This window comes from Coptis chinensis, chromosome 6, assembly GCF_015680905.1.
Source record: "Coptis chinensis isolate HL-2020 chromosome 6, ASM1568090v1, whole genome shotgun sequence".
Taxonomy (NCBI): Eukaryota; Viridiplantae; Streptophyta; class Magnoliopsida; order Ranunculales; family Ranunculaceae; genus Coptis; species Coptis chinensis.
Genome location: NC_141461.1, coordinates 98,170,448 through 98,191,050, shown reverse-complemented (window position 1 = coordinate 98,191,050; position 20,603 = coordinate 98,170,448). Strand labels below are relative to the sequence as shown.

The window sequence follows — 20,603 nt, the reverse complement described above, 5'->3', positions numbered from 1 at the left end:
TTTCCTTGGATTTCTGAAGGTCTTCCTTGAGAAACCGACAATCAGTCAATGTGCCCCACACTCTTGCAGTGATTACAGAACTTCGGCAATTTACCTAGCTTTATATCTTGCCAGAATATGCAGTCATGGCCTTCAGCCTTCACCCAAATCTAATCTGGGACTAACTTGGCTAAGTTGATGATATGTCGCACAACACGCTTGAATTGCATAGTACACAATATCTCTTGAGGCAGTGGTTACGTCAAGATGAATATCTCGCCATGAGTGTGCGGACCTCCCAAAACTCCAAACTCAATCCTGGAAATCTAAACCAAACAAGGGCATTAGATTGGGAGACCTTTTCAGTAGAAAAGTTATGCTTCCACTTAAAAAGTCTGCGTACCTCATTGTTAGTATACTCAAGCGCCACAGGACACGCCATGGTCCCTTGCTCGACCTGGCAACTGTAACTAGATGTCCTAATAGTCGTTGGTCCGCTTTGGTTATCATGTATTTTAGGTGTCTGACTAGATCTTGTGTAATACCAATTTAAAAGACCTCCAATATCTCGCTCCGGCATGTGCTGGGCTGGAGTCATCATCTACTTCTTGAGTTTTACAATCATATCTACAACTCTTGGATGGAACCAGCTAAGTTTTCGACTTTTCGGGGTGCAAAAGTTATGAAAAAATGTTTGGGGTGCAAACCCTTGTAGTTATTTACATTCTTCGAAAAATCATAACAAACAACTAGTATACTAGTGGAACTTATACACACATATACAGACTTTTCAATCTGAGAAAAAGATAATGGCGAACTCATAACAAACATTTTCGCAGTGTCTCGACCATTCATTTGATTAACCACTGACAAATCGAACTCTGCAAATCTACTCCAACCATAAGGTAGATTAGCTGAATCTGCACCATCTAGGTACACTGACAAAAATTTTACGTTGTTCCCCTTGGGGAAAATCAGCAGCCGCCTACCCAAAAACAACGATCAATAATCAGTGATAGTTTATACCAAAGGTACTCAACAACAAACAAATATTAATAAGAGGATATTAACTGCAACAAATATCAAAAGAAGAAATTTAGAGAATTTAGTAGCATGATACCATTTATAACCACCAGCTGTAAAAACATAAAACATCGGAGAAATGCTTAACAGTGTTCAAAGTAGAGAAGCTTTTTATAATCCATGTGAATTTCGACGAAGTTTCTGATAATTGATCTGTCAAAACAAAATCAATAAATTGACAGAAAATGTCTAAATAAACTCGTTAAATTGATCAATTTTGTAAATTGAATTATTGAGGCTACCTTCCATAGAACACTACAACTTTAAACAACTGCGCAATTTATAGAGTTTATGAGACAACAGTGTCGTGTGGGTACATGCAAACATGCATGCCGTGGATATTTGGATATGGGTCCATTTAGGTAGTATCTAATTATCTTCTTTCTACAGTTTTCGTGTGGAAATACATTACTGAAGTATATGAGTCGAGCACTTGTTTGAAGGAGCAACAAACAACTAGAACCAATTTCTGTGAAACGAAGCCATTTCCGGCAAAACATCGTCCAATAGAACTTTGCAAGTGGCAATACTATCGTAGAAAGAAGATAAATACCGTAGCAGTAGTCTTTTAAACTTCATCTGGGAAAATGTTAACAATCACGAATGTATTTTGAGGACATGACAAACAATTACACAAGGCCATAAAAGCAATAGAGCACCTTTCACTGACACTCAAACAGCATAGATCTTTACAACCTGCTTTATCTTGGCACGGCAAACTGGGAACCCCCACTTTTTACCTTGGATCTCATTCAAGCATGACATGCAACCAGACAAATGACCACAAGGGATGCAAGCCCCCTCTATTGTAGCATCCAAACATATCACACATGTTGAAGGTATGCTCTGCTGAGTTTCACTGTTACTAGGCACATCCCATCCATTGTACCCAACTTGGGCTGGCTTGTACGACCACCTGCTGCTACTACTCTCTAGAGGAGATGCAGGTCCTCTCGTAGGGCCCTGATTGTTGGGAGTGGAGCTATTTTCTGACGAGTTGATACAATACTTGAGCTATAAAAGTCTTACCATATCTGAATCTAAGCATTAAAATGAAGGGAAGTTACAGATTGTGTCTCTTCCTCAGGCGTCAACTGCCGATGTGGACGATATGTAAGATTTTGGCGTTTTGTCCACAGCCAAAACCTCTGAAACTTTACTGGTATACCAAATTCCTTTGCCACGTTTCCCTACAAACCACTAGAAAATTAGTTACTCAGTCTAATATTATTATTCTTTTTCTTTTGTTTCAATATATTGTTATTACAAGTAAATCTCTAATTAAAACCTAAAAGAAATAGATCCACAAAAGAAAAATCAGTGATTATATGGAGTGAACGGAACATCATCCTAAGTGTATCGGTTCCCCCTCTCTAACTTGTGTTGTTCCAAAAAAAAAAAAAAAAAAAAGAGCTTCCCAGTGTACCTAGTCTGGTGGATGCTTCGTGAATACCCACCAAACTACTCTATGTTACAAAAACTCTACTGTTCTTCATGTGTACTATTGCTGGACACAGTGATTCCCCTGCACTCCACATATCTCTAACAGTAAGTTGATTTAGTCCCAGTTTAATTACCCTTGTGGGGACATGCACATGCATATCAGGTTCTTAAGAAGGTTATGGACTCAAAGTTGCACGCTGTAAGAGTGGTTGAATGTGGCAATTGGCCATTGAAAAACTAAACTGGTAGAAAATGTACGTTTTAACTAGGGAAATGTATGGTTTTATCAACACTGCACTATAATTGTTGTGAGCAACGATCAGACTTGATACTCACAATCTTGAAGAAGGGGATGACAAGGTCTTCTATGTAACTGGTAATCACACGGTTAATAATCTACACTCACAAAAGGAGAAACTCTTCCTTCTCACAAACACACAGTTTAATAAACCAACCAACAATTTGGCGAATGCCTGGCTACAAGTTTATTTTTAGTCTTTAGTGGCCTGAAAAGCAAGGAAAACTTCAACTTCTTTTTAGAATCAAAACTTCTACTTGCAGTAAAGTCCTCCCTAGATTGCATCTCTAAAAAATAAAAATAAAAACAAAATAAAAAAAACTTACTACAAACTGTGAAATAGTTAAGCACTATAGATTAAAAATGTCAAACTCTCGAAAACAGGCGAGTACTTTGAAATTACTGAAAGGTGTCTGGTTCGCATATGGAAACAATGGACTTTATCATGATCCACGAGATCAAAATAAATATCTCTTCCAACCTGTTCGACAAAGTCCTCATTCCGTGCAACAATAAAGTATCACCTAGTAAATTGTCAAAATATAACAAGTAATTCATTTCATATACACAATTCTTTTTCTACAAACTACAATTACTCCTGAAACCAAGGCAAATCTAAACCTTTATAATAGTATGCATCTGAGCCTCCTTTTTCTTGTGTTCATTCTCTTAGTTCTTTCTTCAACCTTAACTGTAAGATGGCAATGCATGTGCTCAGTTCAGCCTTCTAAAAGAAAATATAAATTTGAGATTTCAGTCAATGGTATGCAATATGAATCTTACCCGCACGGGTTTAACAATGTCTTGTACATCTGCATTACAGATTACTTTTTCTATGTCACTTTTGCGTATATAGACAAGCATGTAAGCATTCGAATATTTTGTAAGTTTAAATGGAGTGCTGTTGAACCCATTCGTCTGAGGTAGCTGTTGGACATAAAAAGAACGTATTTATCTAGGGAAGAATACAAAAAGTAATCGATGACCACAAGCATTAACAGTAGAAACCAATTAAAAAATATCGAATTTATTAGAAATACCTCCTCCTCCCCACCATATTGTTCCTCTAATGCTCTTATAATATCTTCTTTTGTTACCAATTCATCATCAAATTTTAACCTATAGCAGTGAATTCTCACTTAAGAGATCGTGAAAATACAAAAAAGAAACTGTACACATGCACTGGTATGTGATTGCATAAAAAGACAAGAAATCTATAAGATCAAAATAAAATGCAACAACATTTAAAAGTGAAGGAAAAATTTATTTAAACATGAACATAAATACACAACACAGAGAAGCAAAATGAGAATAATATTACTTATTATACCAAAAACATGAACATTCTAAGCCGCTGCCTATTTCATATAAGTAGTTGTACATCACCTCAAAGCTGGAAAGAATCTGCAAAGATGATTGAATAAAGTATCAGAAATATGCTACATACCACTGGTGAGAGAGATTTGGCCTGATAAAAGCATAATAGCGTCCACCATGCTCCCCTCCGTTGTGAACCAAAACACTGCACCAACAAGAAGAAGAAAATGCATAAAGAAAAATTGTGCACTCTACACGGAAGCGATATTAAGATATAGTTCGAGTCCCAACAGGAGAATCACCGCATATCTGTATCATTTAATATTACGAAAGCCATCTTAAAGGAATAAGTACATTCTAAGCTTCACCGTTTCACATTCAAAGCCTCTAATATGTAAAGCTAATATAACGATAGTTTTTTATCTGTAAAATTGAATATCATGTAAGAAGCACCAAGACAGTACCACACTCGTTTCGTGGATCTATCACAAGGACGAGCTCTTCCTGATCCAGGGATAATGATGCAGCATCCTACTGCTCATGTGGTAGCCATATGACATGGACGTCAAACACCTACACTGGGCATCCCACCAATATATTTTATGCCAAGTGCTTTATTATTGTTTTGCCCTTCATGTACAAACTATTGCTGTTGTGATGATTTATTAGTGATGTTGCTCGAAGAGATGACATAACTTATAATAAACATAATAGTTAAGGAAATGATGACAACGAGCACAGACAATTTAGTAAACGATCACATATGTAACGTTACCTGTGCAGCGTATAAAAATTGCGGACTCTCCTATCACAATCTGGCGATAAATACTTGCCGTTCTCTTTGTCAAGGTCAAGTTCTAAAGGGAACTCATATCAATCATTTATCTGCAACATGAAAACCGGTCCGAGAACTCAATCATCATCATTTCAGATCGAATGCATTTGCACACATAGCAATCTTGGATATTTAGTTTCGCGCTCAATACACAAAGCAATACAGTTTGTCTGTGATATGGAACCACGCACAGGAGTTTGTGATATGGAATTACACACAGGAGTTATGACTTCATATCGTGATAAAATTAAGAAAAACACTGGAATGCAAATTGAGGCTGCAAACTCATTCTATGAACTAAAATATGCATGCATATATATAAGCACATGCACGCCGGAAGGCAAAAGATCAACTTGTCAAAGTTCGGTATCAATTAACAACAGCCATCAATTTGATGAATCAAATACTGACCTTTACCACAGTATTCTGAGCATAATCATATTCAAATCGTTTTAGCTGAAGTTGAAGGACAGGTGGGAAATCAAGGAAAAGGATACCCTTCATAGCATCCTGAAATGACCATATAACATATCATTGCAACGTCCCATTACTCTGGAAAAGAAAATTGTGTTGGCTATGACTTTAAGTGGTTAAGTAGAAGTGAAGTATCAAGAGGTGCTTATCAGTATCCTGTAATCCCCCTGAAAGTACAGAATAGCAAAAGGTCGCATTTGCTTCGCATAAACTTTAACACCCTAATAATCACTCAAGATAATTATTGGGACCAATCAAAGCTATTCTAGAATTTGGTTAACTTTGAAGTGGTGCGACGTCACAGGATACAGCTGGGACACGGCGTATTCAGTTAATCGTCTTGATACATGATGTACACGGCACAGCATATATATGCTCCATGTAGAGGGTAAGATAGCAGCCAACATATCCATACTTCACATAATAAGTAAATTCCAAGAGTATTATAATTTCATGTGGCAGCGAACCTGTAGACCATTTCTTCCAGTACGATACTTATTATCACCTTCAAGACATTCAACTTTGATATACTTGTCGAAAGAAGCATACACATCCTGACAATCTTTAACATCTAGCTGAAGGTCTGTCACACACACACAAATATATATGGATATATTTCAGAATTATGTAACAACTAGAAAATACCATGCATTCTTAACTCAGAAAAGATCATCTTTAGCATAAATATATACCATAAAATGACTCCTTCCTCTGCGATTTGTTATTCACGTTAAAGCATTCGATAGAAGTCATGTGATGCCCCCTCAAACAATTGTTGTATGGTACCCTCTACAATAGTTCCCTGCATCAATAAAGGAATGCAAGAATAAAAAATCTTCACAACCCCGCCCAAAGGACAAAGCACACACACACGTCAAAGAAGTACCTTCATTTTGTCTTCAATCTTTTCACAAAGAACCCTATTGAGTTCTTGCACGTCGTGCTGCATGGAAGAATCATATATTTCACGTCCAAAAGATTGGATCAGCTCTTTAGTTGCAACACTCTCATCGCTGTACTGGAGCTTAAAGAACAAGTTCTGCAAAGCTAGAATAATGCTTCTTGATTGCATATCTTTCTCTTTCATTGGCATACGGTAAACAGCCTGTACTCAAGTTAATAAGAACATTAGCAACAAAATTTCTTGAAACAAATAGGAAAAACTAAAAAAGGAGAGGAAGAGAGGCGCAATAAAAAAAGGTACCGGCACCAACCTTCCTGAAGTAAGGTATATGATCAGAGTCTGAAGTAAAGAGTTTATGTAAGAGGTTGCTCCTTGGTTCTTTAGTCCAACATAACCTGTTTTCATCTTCGAATCGTAGTCCACAACCATACCATCGGCAACCTCTGCCTCGATAATTAATGTACCATTCACGAGAAACCCTTCTTTAGGGTCATGAAGTTTACAGAGAGGAATGAATGATGTGAATCCCCAATTACTCTCTCGTCTATTAAACTTATGTTGCGCATCTGCAAGAAGACTAAGGACTCCATTTACTAAGTATAATTAACCATATACATGCATATATAAGCTTAGACTATTTACGTAACATCATGGTCAGCCCCACTCTACTAAGAATGGTCTAATGTTAGGGATGGGTTGTTATAGTTCCTCTCAGTTGCCATATATTTTCTTTATTGGTGTCTCAAATTCATTTACATCCACATCACGGGCTTCATCAATGAAATTTCGGACTACTTTTACCTCTGTTTCCGAAAACTATAGTAAGATGCATAGAATTATCTGTTTCCCAAAAACCAATGAAATCCATTTAACAGAGTACCTTCTGGTATAGAATGTGATCTGTTATCAATTTGACACAAACAATAATCTCCAAACTTCCCAAACTCTTTGAGATTGTGTAAACAGCATTAAAAGCAGAAGCACCATTGGATAAACATCACTGTTATTAGTGTAATCCCGCTAATTCTCTAACTAATGACAAAAGAAGTACAAAATATATATATTTAACACAGAGTTTTCTCTGACAAAGAATTGTAGAACTAATAGAGTTCAAACCTTTTCGCAGAGTGGATTGTTGGTACATTTGATTAACGACTGAAAGACTGAACTCAGCATATCTACTCCAAATATGAGGCAAGTACTCTGGACTTGCAACAACTAGGTACACTGACAAATGATCTCCATTGCACACTCCATTGCACCCCTTAGGATAAATCAGCACCTGCCTACCCACGCAAATGATAAAAATAAGTGAGTACAACACATTTTTTGCAGTTTCATTTTAAAAAAAATCAATAAAGTGAGAGTAATCAATATACCATTTACAACCGGAAGTTTCAAACACATCGGAATAATGCTTCCTGGTGTACACCTTTGAGAAGTTTTTTATAGTCCAAGTAAATGTCTTCGTTGGATATCTCCATGCTGGACGCTTTGCTCGAGCTATTAATAAAAACCAACAAATAATGCTTCTGTTTTTCTACAAACTATACACACTTGCACACACAAACAGACAGACACTAAAACATTCACATATAACAAGAGATTCAATGCTACTCACATTTCACATTACTATCTACGTCGAAAAAGAAAAAGTAATGGTTACCTTCCATAGGTTGAAGAGTAGCTAAAACTCTAGCTAGTGAATGAACAAGTGTTAATGGAACTTGAGTTGTATATAAAATATATCACGTAAATATATACACACTGAAAAAACAGGTTACACCCAAGCTTCTTCTTGGGAAAGTTTTTAAAAAAAAGTCTTCTGTTGACTTTCACATATTGGGTTAGTGGTTGACTTTTATAATTTAAAGATTTAGAGAAGTATAATCTTATCTTATCTTATCTTATATATAAAGTGGATACCAGATTTTCCAATTAGTTCCCGTATTCCCATTTTTACACCAAAGTTTTTAATGGGAAGGGTACCGAAAAGTTAGACAGCTACTTATTTTTTGTTCTTCATTGAAAGGGTACATTTGTAATTAGCTGTCACCCAAAAAAAAACCCAAACAGACGCACCGCTTCGAGCAGTTTACCAAAATTAGAAAAACTAAAATGTTCGGTCATCTTCTCTAAACCAATCTCATTCTCAACTCTCTATCTTTGCGCCTTTACATTTTTTTCATAATCAATTGATGCATCAAAGAGGCGATTCTTTGAGATAAATCCGTTTCATGAAGAACTGCAATACCAAAACTCGTTTCGAAGTTCGTTAATCTGCAACGAAATTTCTGATTACTTTCTTATCTCTGAACAAATTTGTTGGATTTACTGGTATGTTTTAATAAGTTCTTTTTTAATAAGTACTTTCTGTAATTTCTTGCAAGTAGACATTAGTATTTTTTATATATAATGCCGAAACTTGCTTTTTCAATTAGTTCCTGTATTGAGACACCATTTTGGCGTTTCACTCTCCTTCTTGACCAATACCCCACTCTCCCATTTCCAAATTAACTTTAAATCGAAATTCCTTATTTCGAGTTTTCACATTCTACTTTCTTCCCACCAAAATTCGCCGAAATTTTCTTGATCGCTGGTAATGGTTTGCAAATAATTATTATTTTCTTCAGATACAATGTACGGTTTTCTTTCTGATATTGTCTTCAATTAATCATATTTTCGAATTCAAATTAATCTTACCTATTGTCTGCAACTTTGGTATCTTTATTTTTTTTCTTCAATAGTTCGAACAATTATTTTGTGGGAATGTTCGAATACTATTTGTGTATCAATCACCAAGACCTGCCTGATAATGCTGGAGTATGAACTTTGTTTTTTGACCTATAAGGTTTTTAATTTCAGTTCAAGATTGTAATTAATGTATATGGGGATGACTGTTTTCGAACCCATGTTTTGCCTTTGTTCACAACATTGTCATTCTATTCCTGACACTGACACTGATGTTAAATTTGCAGGGAACTGCATGAAGGGCAAACTAAACAATCTAATGATTCAACTTAGAAAGAAGTGCAGCCATCCAGATCTATTGGAGTCAGCTTTTGATGGGTCATGTATGCACTTTGCAACCTTCTGTTTTGTTTTAGTTAGACATTCAGCTGGTAACATTGTCTTCCTTCTTTTGTCTACATACCTTTGTCCACCTATAGAATAGTTAGTTGAACAATGTGGAAAATTCCGCTTGCTGGACAGACTACTAACAAAACCTTTTGCCAGAAAGCACAAAGTAAGTTAAAAATCTCAGGTCAACTTTTTATACTTAGCTTTAGAGTTGTCAAGTCTTTCTTTTGAAGTTGTTTTCTATATCAGGTCATGATATTCTCTCAGCTGACCAAGATTTTGGATTTAATTGAGTACTATTTTGGTGAGAAAGGCCTAGAGGTCTGTAGAATTGACGGTAGTGTGAAGCTGGATGAAATAAAAAGACAAGTATGTGTTGCTAATTAAATTACTCTCTTAGCGGTAAATTAGTTTATGAGGGTATAATAATGCAAATTATGGTTAAGCTGTGTTACTGGTAAAAGATTATGACATTGTGCACCCTACTGTATCAGTAAGTCTCGACAGTTGTTTCAAAATCCATGTAAAGTCTGCAGTGGCTTGAAAGTGATTTGTGCAAGTTACATGTTGGGTTCCTAACTTCCTACCAGTCAATTATTTTTGGAGCTTCTAATAGTCAGAAATTATATTCCCTCAGATGCAAATCAGTTGACTTTTGTGCTTCAGAACATAATTGGTGGTTATCTTGGTTGTGCGGTGAGATTTTTTACTTTAAGCTTCTCAATACAGTTTATATTTTTAACTGGTTACACAAGTTTTTTGTTGTTTAATTATTGTTTGGCATATAAAAAGGAATTATGGTTTTAGCTCGCCATGCCATTCATTTTTTTAGTTTGTATCATCCGCGCAATCGAAGCGTTCATTAATGGCATTGGAAATAACCAAATGGAAAGCAAAGGTGCAAAGATGCAAAGATGCAAAGCTTTTCTTTGAATTGAGTTCTCATCTACTCATAAATCTATTGGAGTCATGGAAGCATTCAAGAAACGCATGCATGCTACAATGAGTGTGCTTCGTTTATGATTGAAAAGGTCTTCGCAGGCACTGGGGCAGTAGTACTTGCCACACATAACCTTGAGTCTGGTCAAATTCAAAGACCTTCATGGATTTTGTATCCTTTTGTATTTCGTTAGATTTTTGTGTATGCTGATATATATATGGATTATGTAGGGAAAGTTGCAGCAGCCAACGCGCAAGGTTTGGGTATAGGAATGGGGAACCCGAAGCTCCAATTTGCTCAGCTTAAGGGACTGGTAGATGAGTTATTGTTTGGTTTGAGAAATGTTAGGTTCCAAGTGAGCAAGTACTTCCCTTATGGCTCAGTAGAGATGGTAATGCCCATACTTTCTTTGAAGGGCTGAAGAAAACAGAGGACTGTTATCTGCCTCAACCTTGGACAAGTAGCTCATGAGGTATGTTCTATGTAGGCAATACCGTGATATGCGTCAGTTTACATGTATAGATGTACTATGTTTTAGAAATTTCAAATAAATAAAAAAGTATAATATGTCGAAAAGTTATCTGACCCCACCATGTTTGCTACATAAAATTTCAGTTAAAAACATTATGTCCGCTCTAATATTTTTTATAATGAATCTAGACATAGTAGTAAACACAATGATGTCATTTGTGCATTTGATTCCTAACTGAACTAATTTGAGGTGATTTATATGGTTTGCAGGAAGGAATTATTGAGAAGACTCAAAGTTGCAGTTTAGTGAGGTGATCTCGACACGATCATGGGTCTGGACCTCAGGTTGCCAATGCAGCAGGTTAGCGGTCAGCCATGGCCAGATCTTTTTTATTTATCTTTCTGTTCATAGGACTTTAGGTTGTATGTAGATATGCGAAGATATTCCTTAATTCAGAACTAAATACTTAAGCCTCATAGTGCACCTTGGGAGCATTAAGTTTCTTTGCTTTTTTAAGGTCCGAACTCCTAACCTGTTTATTATTTTCATGTTGTTAAGGACAATTCAAAAAAAAAAAAAAAATTCTGAAAAAATGCCCTTTTTGTATTGTTAAAAAAGCTTATTTGTAGTAAGAGGCGGCAATTGTGAGATTTGTTTGCTGAACTGTTCCTCGGTAATTTCATTCAATCTTAGCTCCGTAATCTTCAATTTTGATGTATGTTGCATCTACACATTTGTTAACCTCTAGCTAAAGAATAAACAAATAGTGTTCAGGACTGTTTTGAGGCCTTTTGTTAGTGTTTCAGTACAAGGTTTTCTCTACCCGGTTGTTAAGCACTGGGATTCTGGATGTGAGATCAGCAGCACAAGATTTAGGCGCTCATACTAAGGTATTCTTCGCCATCTATCTTATGGTCAAGTATTCAATTGCCTTCGAAATGTCTAAGTCAACAATGCCTGATCACTCACGTAACTATCAGGCAGAGTGAGCAGTGGACTTGAGGCAAGTAAGTCATTTATAATCTAAAGTAGGATTGCAGAGCTGGTCCTCACAGAATAAACTCTGTTACAAGTGTTGCCAAAGAAGATACGCGTTATGTTGATCTAGAAGACATACGTTGCTTCTGTTCCAGTTTGGACATTTTGCATGTGACTTCTAAGTTGTGAGAAAATCAATGTAAATATATGAAGTGTGATCAACAGGTATGTGTTGTTTCTTGTCTGTAACAATTAAGTTGTCATGTATTATGTATCACTGTGAAGGAAACAATGAATCAATAAATAACTTAATCGATATATGATGGATGGAATTCTTGGAAAAAGAGTTATTTGGAAACAAAAGGTCCGTGTATTTTCAAGTCAGATTTTTTTCATCCCCCAAGTTGTCAAATGATGAAGGAAAATAGTAAAGGTGATCAAAATAAAACTAAAAAAGCACATATAAACACAATGATTATGTAATATATCAGGCACATGAGCTGCAAGATCGATTCGTTTTCTTCATCAGGCACATGAGCTGCAAGATTTTCTTCGTTTTCGAATTTATTGATTTGGAACCACAACCAACGGATTTGATCAAGATGAACAGCACTGAGGCAGCTCATAATGAAAGAGATACTGTTGAAATGTTCTGAAGTTAAAATAATGAGTTTGTTGCACAGATATTCAGGTACTTTTGGAGAATAAATAATGATGTAGCTGAGGTTTGCGCGACTCTACATGGTCTTAAGAATCTAAATAATGATGCAGGATTAAAGGGCTGTTATGGGCAGGGTTAAAGCGATGGTGGAATCTTATATAACTTTTTGCTAAATAAGTATATATTGACTGGTTAAAAACTTGGTGGATGATTGTTTCAAGTTACGTACAAAACATTATATCTTTTTGCATAGATATCAAGAATCTAACTTAGCTGCGGATCACCTTGACCAATTGACTATCTAGGTATCTACAGTTAGAATCCTGTGGTACCTTATGAACCTTTTAAGGATTGGGGGGAGACCTATCCCCAGTTTTGTGAAGATATTAGTTTGATTGTAGATATCTATTCAACACTTCTCTACCTAGCGGCCTGGAAATGTACCTCCTTACCACATAATGCAGTGTTTTTCAGATTTATATACTTTATTCCCAACCAATTTTGAAATCTGTTATATGGGACTAACATATATGCACGAGATAAAGGACAACTTCTTGAGAAAAACCTGTGTGTATGCGTGTGTTTATCTACAGTTACAACTAAGTACTAACATAATGAGTTTTTCAGATTTATATACTTTATTCCCAACCAATTTTGAAATCTGTTATATGGGACTAACATATATGCACGAGATAAAGGACAACTTCTTGAGAAAAACCTGTGTGTATGCGTGTGTTTATCTACAGTTACAACTAAGTACTAACATAATGAAAAAGGGACTATATGTTCATCAAATTCTCTAATGCTGAGGATCTGAAGTTCTGAACAGAGTGTGGACTGGTGGCTCTCACAATTTCGACAATCTACTGCTTAGGCTGATGCAATGGAGTCCTGATTTTAATCCAGAGCTTAGGTTGGCATAGGTTTTTGTAAGAGGTGCTTACTGGCTCTTTCATTCGTAGGGAGTTAGACTGCACAATATCACGCTATTCTTAGGTTTTTATTTTTTATTTGAAGGCACTGATACTAAGAAATTTAGAAAATACTTTAATGGGACTTTTTAATAAATGTTTTCTATTGTATTTATTATTTACTTATGCCACAATTCTTTGAATTATGTTTGGTCTATGCAAATTGCTTTAGATATGGATTTATTTGGCAGCCCTTCACTCTTTATATTATTAGGGGGATTAGGAGAAAACCAGATATATAGATATTGTTTATGTGGTATGTCCTAGTTTAAAGGCTTGTGTAAGGAAATGCATGCATGCACATTTCGGTGTTAAGTGTTTCGGTCGATGAGTCTCCAGGAATCACATTTTCCTTCAATGGTTTTTGGTAGGAGGTATAAATTAGATTTTGATTAGAATTTTAGCAATGTCACACAATTTCCTTATCAACATTCCACATAAACTCACATGGTCTTTGCCACTAGACTCTAAGTGACAAGCCTGTAACATTCAAGCCTTCAGCCTTCAACCGTGATTAAAAAAAAAAGGTGTCGACATTGTTATAGAAGCTCCCTACGCTCATCATCTTAGAAGTAGGTCATGCCTCATTCATAAATCTGTGTATCACTCATCCATGTTGTAGGATTCATCGTACATTGAATTTTGATTGCTTTTTGGTGTTATGGATAATCGATTAGCATTTTGGCATCTTTTCTATGACAAATAAATAATTATTGTATATGATTGTAGTACAAAAGCTTCTACATGTCAGGCACTAAAGCTTTGTGTCTAGGAGAGGATTATATCTCGCGGAAGAGCGTTGGTGGAAATGAAGTCAACAAAACTGTTAAATTAGGCAAAGCATCTCAATTGAGATTGCTTTGTGTCTTGCAAGCATGGACATATTGATCCGAGGTATTCAAGGAATGGGACTAGAATGTCTGCAAACCGAATGCGACAACTCATCGTCATTTCACATGAAGGGGGATGAATGAATGAAGCCTTGATGACGTGCGAGGTGGGGATGAATCAGAAAATTACAACCATTGTTACTAGATCTACACAATGTCTATGATTTACTAGAGTCGAATGCAACTCCATATGCAGTTGATTTCATAACCGATATACATATACGACATATTACTATAAAAAAGACCAATATCTCTGTGTTAGGAATATTAATTCTTTGTGCGTTGAAAGATAAGGATCATTACCACTCTATTAACATTTTTGTGTTCAATTTCAGGTTATTTATTACATTGATATCAAAAGCAAGTCCCTAAATGTCAAGCACTATCTTGCTTTCTCAGTCTTTAGCGTCATATAATTGAGGAAGAGAAGTGCCGGTATCATAGAGTTGTATGCTAGGGTCAAAGTGCTTCATCATATAATAGGTAACCGTTGTACTTTAATTTCCATATTATATTTTACTTTCATTTATATAAAATTGTAACATGTATATTACTTTCGAGATATATGCGTTGATCATCAATGAAAGATCGATGAAACATCTAACAATCAAGGGTATCTACAACAAGAATTTAGAGTTTTCACTTTTTATATAGGATCACATTACTTACTGTGGGTGATAGTTCTTGATATGTTAAAGGAATGTGAATCATTTTTTTTAATAATATATACAAATCATTACAAACTTTAGCATATTTTTTGGCTCTCTGTCATTATAGTCTTTTTGTAAGAACTCCGGTCGGAACTTGCTTAAGCCTACTTGATATGAATATAAATGCAAATCTTTGTTACTATCTTCTAAAGCAATATGTTATTGGATTATGCTCAAAATTTTCTTGAGCATACGCAATTTCAATGCAACTGGCTAGATGAGTTAGCATAAAACATTCTGCCAATATTATTCCACAATAGTTTCGTGAATTTTATCATAGTGGCTAACCTCCCATATCATTCTTTGGTTCCCTTTTCCCCAATTAAATTTTACTATCCTCCTAACACGTACGTGCAACACACGTGCTTATTTACTAGTATATATAATGCAAAAATTGATTATTGCCAGTATGTTGCAAATAACATGTAGAATAACAATTTAATGCCATACTTAATTTTAATAGAATCCAACAACGAATAGTATAGTGTTAAGTAGGGTTGTACCACAAAGACTAAGTACAACACTAGCTGTTTCTAGGCTATGGACAACTTATATCTATGTTCCAAAATTAGGCAGGCTAAGGTGTTGATCGCATCATGAGGAGTGCCACGACTGCTGGCCATTCCGGATGGTACCTGGATGGAAATATTTCTGGCCCAAATTGTGTCTCGCAAACATGGACTACACTCCCACAAACCTGGTCTGCCAGCAGCCCAGCAGGATAACATTAAACGAAGAAGCCAATTAGGTTATTGGAACGCCTACCAGTACCTACTCTCCCATGGGAGAGCAACTTCATGGACTTTGTATGAGACCTATCTCAAGTTGGCAACACTGCCACCATGTTTATTGTGGTCGATAGAATAAATCCAATCTTCAGTCCAAGTCCTAACAGCCCAATGCTTTATGAGTGGAGAAAAGTGTACAATTTTTCTTCAAGGACATCGTTGTGTACTGGTGAGTGCTATATAGAAAGAATACTGAAAGTAATCAACATTCCAGGAAGATACAGACAGAACACCCTAGACTACTTGGGACGCGGCTCAACTTATCGAACATCCATCCCCAGAGTGACGAACACACTGAAATATTCAACTCCATGTTGGAGGAATACCTCAGCACACATTATAAACACCAATAGAAGAGTTGTGTGGAGCATCTTTGCACCGCACAAAAAAATTCAACTCACACTCCATTGCAAAACACTGCAGAAAGTGGAGATTGCCAAAGCAGATTAACGGGAAGCAACACAGGCGGACAGTCGAACCTTTCAATGTCAGTGACTTCATGGCGGTTCCCTACTTTCCTAACTCTTTCATTTTATAACAGCCAAATTGTTATTTTGAAGATAATCGGCAATTAGTCCCAGCTTATAAGTTCCCAACGAACGAACAAGGGACATAACCACACAAGGTTCAATCATTTACATCTGCTCAACTTTTCAATAAACACCATTCCCAGAGTGACGGACACACTGAAAGATTCAACTCCATGTTGTAGAAATACCAAGGACACATTACGAACACCAAGAAGAAGAGTTGGGTGGAATTTCTATACATCGTCAAAATTAAAAAACATTCAACTTCACAGTTCACAATCACTGGTAGTTTGTTGCAGCTCATAACTGGACAGCAACCAGTTACTCAGATAATGTTCACTGCTCCTCAATATTATATTACATGCTTTTGTGTGCATTGACTGCACACTCAGATATGCTAACTTATCAGTTATTGGTAGTATACTCAAGCGCCGCAGGAGTGCAGGACACACCATATTCCCTTGCTCGACCTGGCAACTGTGCTAGATGTCCTAATAGTCGTTGGTCCACTTTGGTTATCATGAATTTTAGGCTTCTAACTAGTTGTTGTTGTTTTTTTTTTTCTGAATTAGCGAAATTGTATTAAAGTAAATTATAGGATTACAAAGGTGTGTTGTTAGAGTGGTACATGCACCTCTCTATCTCATTCAAATCTGAAATATGCAGCTACAGGAGACTCCCACTTTGATAACCAAAGTGGTTTACCTACAAAAATTTCCGGATTCTGATGTTGTAGGGTGGTTGCAAATTTTGCCGCTTAGTTGGCAGCAAAATGCCGCTTAGTCGGCAGCAAAATTAACTTCTCGTCAAGTGCTACACGTGAAACAATATTGTAACTTCTGTAGGCATGTTTCCCATCTGCTCTTCAATGACCATGGCACTTGAATTGCTTGGATCCAAAAGCATTAACTGCGGCTACTGAATCGGATTCTACCCTTATTTTATCCCAGCTATTCTTCAAAGCTTCTTCAACACTTTCTAGTATTGCCAGTACTTTAGCCACATAATTTGTTTCAATTCCAATATTTCGGCATAAGAAAGTCCAATTTCTCCTAATTACGTCCATGAATGAGTCATGAGAGGTCCAGGCATTGATGAACCTAAAAGGGAAGTTGCAAGGTCTCAGAACCATTGCAACTGATCCTAGGAGGGGGGCGTGATCAGACCCAGTTCTACTAGCGACTATATATCTCCAGCCTTCAAATTTATTGTAGCAAGCTTGATTATCAAGTTTAGAGGAAATTCTTCCATGTCCATGCCTATTATTACACCATGTAAACTTCATTCCCACATATTCACTTTGCAGTAATTACAAGCATTGTACCAGTCCGCAAAATCTTGCATCGCTGTCCTCCTAGGTACAAGAACGCCTCTTTTTCCATCATATTGAAGTACTGCATTAAAATCTCCAATCACTACCCAGGGAGATATAGGATTAAGAGCTTCCAATACATTCAAAAGTCATCTTCTATATGCCATTAGGGAGCTTGCATACACTGGCATCCAGTAACAACACAATCTTCTATGAACACTGAAATCTGCTGGGCGGATGCTTGAACCATGCTAACTACCAACCCCTTCCTCCACATCACCTATAGATTACCAATTCTCTCAGTTGTATCATTGTGCAGAAAATGGTAATCAAAGTAGGTGAGACCTAGGGTAAGAGTGGAATCGATCAACCCTAGTTTTTATTAGTGGTTCTGCTACACACAAAATATATGGCTGGAAAGATGCTAAAACATCCTTTACTCTAGCTACACACAAAATATATGGCTGGAAAGATGCTAAACATCCTTTACTCTAGCTAAATTATTAACTTTACTTATTCCTATAAGTCTCTAACATTCCAAAAAACTATCTTCATTTAGATTTGGAGAGGGAGGAGCCAATTTCAGCTAAAGATCTGGTTTTCTTTTCTTTTTTTTTTTCTTTTTTTTGCAGGCAAAATGTGAATATATTATATATAATAATAAGGTTACAAACTAGGGGTTAAGCACCACCCGGGCTGGATTAAGTTCCCACTTTGAAACCAAAAAATAAATTCCATGAAGGTGATAAAGCCTTAATTCTAATGTCCAAACCATGTGTATTTCCAATAAAAGTAATCATTTATATCTTGCTGGAATTTTTCTTGCCCTAGGTGGAAGAGGAGTCAGATCCACATCTTTCCCCTTTGTCTTGCTTCCTTTCTCCTTTTGAAACTGCCGTGGTTCATCACCATCCTGTGAGTTATCCTCGTCATCAACATGCTCTTGCGACTTCCATGCAGGCTTATACTTTTTCATTTCTATCTTCTGCCATGGTTCTTTACCATCCTCGGCATTGTCATCATCATCTGCGAGGTCAGCCCAATTAACCAATCTTAGCAGTGAATTTGCCTCATTCAATAATTTGAGCCTGTTTCCATCTCCAGTAGTGAAAGAACATTGATCTGCATATCTTGTAGATGAAGAAGAATAGGAGTCTACTCTACTATTTGGGCTCTCTACTGCAGTGCATTTATCTATATCAGGAGGGGATGCTAAGTTAGGAGCTCTGTTGAGAGTTGGAGACCCTTGAATCTCAACATCTGACCTTATCTGATTCGTCTCATATCCCCCCTTGTCAACATAATCTGACAAATCTTTATCAGTAGTAACAAGATTTTCAGCCAAGTTAGCAGTTGCCTCGTTGCTGCGCTCACTGGTAGGGACTAGAGTTTCAACTGGTGCATTGAGGGCATCCGCGTATTCTGGTTCAGAGCCACTACTGACTTCATCCTTAGATCCACTACCCTCATTATCAGTTCCATATTCTACATCTTCCAGTGCACCATCAACAAAGTTTTCAGTTCCGTCTTGACACAGAGATTTTCCTGCTGAAACTTGAGCAACTTGCTCATTCTCTACAGCCAGGTTGCCTGCAACATTAATCACTTCAACCACCTCAACTTCAGTGCTTTCTGCAGCCTTCTCAACCATCGGTGAGGATGATTTAGTTGTTGAAATGTTAGACTCATCTGCATAAACATCAGCGAGGTCTGCAAGTACGCCAAATTTGTTTGAGACATCTTTAACTTGAGGTACTTTAGAGACCCATGTTTCCTTCCCCTTCTCATTCGCATTAGCAGTTTTCTTCCGACGTCTTTTCTTACCCATGGTACCGACATCTGCTTGATGAGATATGGGTGCAATATCCTCAGCCACAACCTTCATTTTGTCTTGCTGTTTCAGGACTCCTTTCAACTTTTTGCAATCAGTGACTAGGTGCCCAACACACTTACAGTGATTGCACATATTAGGTAGCTGACCGACTTCTACAGTTTGCCAGAATTCTGTAGTTTTAGTATTCACATAGATTTGATCAGGAATATTACAAGATAGATCCACATCTACCAGTACTTTTGCGAAGTAGCCGAAGTCTCTATTAAGTGTCTTTTGGTCGATTTGCATAGGATGCCCCACACCTCGAGCAATTGACATGAGAGCTTCGGGGTCCCAATATTCTTGACTCAGACCTGGGAATCTAACCCAAATGAGGGCATGAGATTGGCGTTGTACATCTGGGTTGAAGTCAGGGCTCCAAGCGCTAAGTCTCAAGGGAGAATCCCCAGAGATCCAGGAGCCCTTAGCCTAGATTCTATTCAAATCATCGGCATTAGAAAATCGAATGAAGAGATAACCCTTACCTATAGGTGTGATGAGCCAGTCTCCTGAAGGATTCCATTTCTCCTTTGCCATCTGCCTCACCTTGTCAATTGGTACTTTTATCAGATCAATCCTTCCAATGAGACAGAACTTGCAATACTGCAAACCGCGTTCGTAAGCGGCTTGAGGGATTTGAATAGCTGGATACTCCCCCATCTTCTCAGGCTGGGGAAGGTTTTGGAATTCGAATTGCGGTGGTCGAACTTGCCTTGCTGCATCTGCATATGAAAAAGGCTGTCTTTTTTCACTTGCATCAGCAACATTTTCGCATGCGATAGTTTCTTGATTGTGTGCTCTCTGTCTTCTCAACAGCAGGTGGGAGCTCAAACTCTGATAGATCCATAGTTCAATATGAAAGAGGAGTTGTCCGCATTGCTTGTTTTACTAGTTCGAATCCCTAGTTTCAGCACTATTACGACCGAAGGACCATTTATTTTTCTCTTTTCATCAAAGATCTGGTTTTCTTACCAGTGTTCTTTTTGTTTCTTTTGGCAGGTGGCGTTTCAACTGGTCTTTGAGGCATAACTTCAGCTCTCCCTGTATTCACTGTATGAGCTTCC

General features: G+C 37.1%; 2 protein-coding genes, 1 long non-coding RNA gene and 1 pseudogene across 13 annotated transcripts in view; 1 reads left to right on the top strand and 3 right to left on the bottom strand.

The window, feature by feature from the left end:
- Positions 1-20,603, bottom strand: part of LOC147495970 (disease resistance protein At4g27190-like) — a 56,644-nt gene that overhangs the window by 29,056 nt on the left and 6,985 nt on the right. The gene's annotated exons all lie outside the window — the stretch shown is intronic.
- Positions 3,465-8,131, bottom strand: LOC147495973 (ubiquitin C-terminal hydrolase 12-like; annotated as a pseudogene). The gene is made up of 13 exons (XR_015199578.1): positions 8,000-8,131; positions 7,713-7,836; positions 7,450-7,619; positions 6,644-6,899; positions 6,316-6,534; positions 6,122-6,231; positions 5,897-6,012; positions 5,367-5,465; positions 4,896-5,005; positions 4,251-4,325; positions 3,844-3,922; positions 3,587-3,730; positions 3,465-3,494 (listed from the first exon to the last, which is right to left on the bottom strand). The product of XR_015199578.1 is annotated as a ubiquitin C-terminal hydrolase 12-like (transcript).
- On the top strand, positions 8,383-14,527 carry LOC147495972 (uncharacterized). Of its 10 annotated transcripts, XR_015197898.1 has the most exons (8): positions 8,383-8,670; positions 9,312-9,407; positions 9,504-9,580; positions 9,664-9,783; positions 9,909-10,110; positions 10,585-10,826; positions 11,096-11,716; positions 11,807-12,180. It is a non-coding gene; the product is annotated as an uncharacterized LOC147495972 (long non-coding RNA). The 10 variants fall into 10 exon arrangements; XR_015197897.1 differs by having other exon boundaries at positions 9,504-9,783; positions 11,807-12,181; XR_015197899.1 differs by having other exon boundaries at positions 9,504-10,110; positions 11,096-11,186; positions 11,633-11,716; positions 11,807-12,181.
- Positions 18,276-20,382, bottom strand: LOC147495971 (uncharacterized). Its single transcript, XM_086564751.1, has 2 exons — positions 20,025-20,382; positions 18,276-19,853 (listed from the first exon to the last, which is right to left on the bottom strand). Exons 1-2 carry the CDS (start codon positions 20,197-20,199, stop codon positions 18,463-18,465), a joined length of 1,566 nt encoding a protein of 521 aa, XP_086420877.1. The 5' UTR covers positions 20,200-20,382; the 3' UTR covers positions 18,276-18,462.

Bases quoted from the DNA above. Each gene is read 5' to 3' on its own strand.
- LOC147495971 (XM_086564751.1), bottom strand. From the start codon at position 20,199: ATGGGGGAGTATCCAGCTATTCAAATCCCTCAAGCCGCTTACGAACGC. The intron at 19,854-20,024 runs GTAAGGGTTATC...TTAGATTCCCAG, and splicing joins CTGGCTCATCACACCTATAG to GTCTGAGTCAAGAATATTGG.